The sequence below is a fragment of the Mandrillus leucophaeus genome, unplaced genomic scaffold (assembly GCF_000951045.1).
Source record: "Mandrillus leucophaeus isolate KB7577 unplaced genomic scaffold, Mleu.le_1.0 Scaffold127, whole genome shotgun sequence".
NCBI lineage: Eukaryota > Metazoa > Chordata > Mammalia > Primates > Cercopithecidae > Mandrillus > Mandrillus leucophaeus.
The window spans coordinates 3,737,462-3,740,117 of NW_012101098.1; the positions used below are offsets into that span (position 1 = coordinate 3,737,462).

General features: G+C 48.0%; 1 protein-coding gene across 1 annotated transcript in view; it reads right to left on the reverse strand.

Annotated features, from left to right (window-relative positions):
* Nucleotides 1-1,488, reverse strand: part of CD99 (CD99 molecule) — a 66,482-nt gene extending 64,994 nt beyond the window's left edge. Inside the window, exon 1 of the mRNA XM_011972123.1 lies at nucleotides 1,383-1,488. Within this exon, the coding sequence (XP_011827513.1) occupies nucleotides 1,383-1,488 (106 nt within the window). The remainder of the gene's footprint in view (nucleotides 1-1,382) is intronic.
* Between the last annotated feature and the right edge of the window lie 1,168 nt (nucleotides 1,489-2,656).

Genomic DNA, 2,656 nt, shown 5'->3' on the forward strand with positions numbered 1-2,656 from the left:
GGAAGGGAGGGGAGGGGAGGGAAAAGGAAGGGATAAGGAAGGGAAAAGGAAGGGAAGGGACAGGAAAAGAAAAGATTAGCCAGGTATGGTGAGGTGTGTCTGTGGTCCCAGCTACTTTCGAGGCTGAGGTGGGAGGACTACTTGAACCTAGGAAGTTGAGGCTGCAGTAAGCTATGATTGTACCACTGTACTCCAGCCTGGGTGACAGAGCAAAATCTTCTCTCAAAAATATTTTTACAAAAATTAAAACGCCTAACATGTCTATAAACCAGACTACCCAGGTAACCCTGGGCAAGAGTGACGTTTCCAAGCTTCCTGCAATGGAGTCAAAAGCTGAGAACCTCGGATCTAGATCAGCAAGAGCCACTGGAGGGTGGTCAAGCAGGTCTGTGTCTCAAACCGTCACTCAGAAATCAGGAATGCAGGAGGGATGGGCATCACAGTTACTGGTGTGTTTTTAGCCTGGACTCTGTAGGATTAAAATATGTCCACCAGCCTGGACAACAGAATGAAACTCTGTATCTACAAAAGAGATAAAAATTAATTGAGTGTGGTGGCACGTGCCTGTAGTCCCAACTACACAGAAGGCTAAGGTGGGCAAATCACCTGAGCCTGGGGTTTCGAGGCTGCAGTGAGCTGAGATCACACCACTTCAGCCTGGGTGACAGAGTGAGAGCCTGCCTCAGAAAAAAAAAAAAAAAAGACTGCAGGCTGAGCATGGTGGCTCACACCTGTAACCCCAGCACTTTGGGAAGCTGAGGCAGGAGGTTTGCTTGAGCCCAGGAGTTCAAGACCAGCCTGGGCAACATAGTGAGACCCTGATTCTACAAAAAGATTTTTTAAATGAGCTGAGGGTGGCACATGCCTGTGGTCCAGCTCCTCGGAAGGCTGAGGTGAGAGATGCACCTGCACCCAGGAGGTCAAGGCTACAGTGAGCTACAATCGTGCCACTGCACTCCGGCCTGGGCAAGTCTAAAAAATAAAGAAAAGAAAAAAGATTGCAAGCCACTGCCCAGTGATATGTTTATGATATGATGAGTGTCTAGGGGCTTGTAGTTTAAGAGTAGAAACCGCTTCCCATAGGTGGCTATAGCTGTCCATCTTGTCTGTCTATTGGATGCTATGTTAGCACCAAAGGACCACAGCCTCTTGAGTAAAGATATCAACATAGAGGGCCTCTACCTTCATGGCCACCTCGGCAGGGTCTCGAAAGACAAGTGTTCATACCCATCTCCTGCTTGCCCAGATCCAAACCCTTCCCTGTCCTGCTATTCTATTAAATGCCTAACACTTCTCTCTGAGTGTGTCCCTTCAATTGCTGAGAATATTTTGTGCTGAATTCATCGAAGACAGCCCTATGTGAATTCATATTTAGAACCCACCCCATTTCCCCCAGAAGAAGATAGCTAGCAACAGCAGCAGAAGACGCCAACTGGCAATATTTGGCTTCTGGCGATAGTTATAACATCTGTATGCCTCCAAGCCCATTGGCCCTGAAAGACAATGCAGTGTGTTTATTCTTGTCATCATTCCAGTCCATCGTGTTCCTGCAAAAACGAAAGCTCCTTCTGCTCAGCATCCCCTCGTGGATCAATGCTTGCCAGGGTGCATTGGGACAATAATTTTGCAGGGTCAGGCAAAGCAGAAACAAACAAGAGTCAGGCTATCCAGGCTCAGATGTCTCTGATGAGTAATGCCTGCAGAACCCCTGGAATGTAACAGCTCTGGCCAGTCTGCTGCCTCCTCAAGAAGGGCTGTTAGTTCAACCAAATACATTATTGTCAGCTTTTAAAGAGCGCTCTTGGAGCAACGGCTTTGCTCCCCGAAAAGCTGCAGAAAATCAGAGTCTTTCAAGTGCTTCTCAAAAACAGGGGAACCACCCCAGCCCATGACACCACTCAGTTGAGAAATCAAAGCGAATTAAAGGGGTTTGCAATCGCTTTCAGACCCATCCAACTGCCGTCCACAATGACGAACATGTATTATATGTCAGCCCAGCCCAGTCCACCAGGGCAGAGGGAGCAGAACAAAAGCTTTGCCCATGTGGCTTCTTTAGCAAGGCTTTCCATGCACCCTGTGGGCGTTTTATCCTCTCCTCTGTTGAATTTTCTTCTCTGTCAGGCGGGTGGCTGCATGCTACTTTCACAGCCCACTTGAGAAACACTGGTTTGAATCTGACTCTGGGGGAGAAGAAAGGAAGTTTCTGGTTTCCTGCTCAGGGGAAATTTTAATACTATGACTAGGAGACCGTACAAGGCGTGGTGGCAACCCTGAGTCATACTAAAACAAAGCTGAAAAACACACCCATGCACCATCTCCTCAAAACTCACCAAGGAACCAAGCCAAGAAAGAATACTGAACAGGAAATTCACGAAGAGGAAGTCCTTCTGGTCTCCAGAGATGTGAAAAGATACTATCAGCTGGACAAACGGGAGTGGAAATTTTGGTGAGCTACCGTGTTTCAGACAAGAGACTGGGATAAATCAAAAAAGAACACACTTTGGCAGGCCGAGGCGGGTGGATCACCTGAGGTCAGGAGTTCGAGACCAGCCTGGCCAAGATGGTGAAACCCCGTCTCTACTAAAAATACAAAAATTAGCCAGGCATGGTGGTGGGCACCTGTAATCCCAGCTACTCAGGAGGCTGAGGCAGGAGA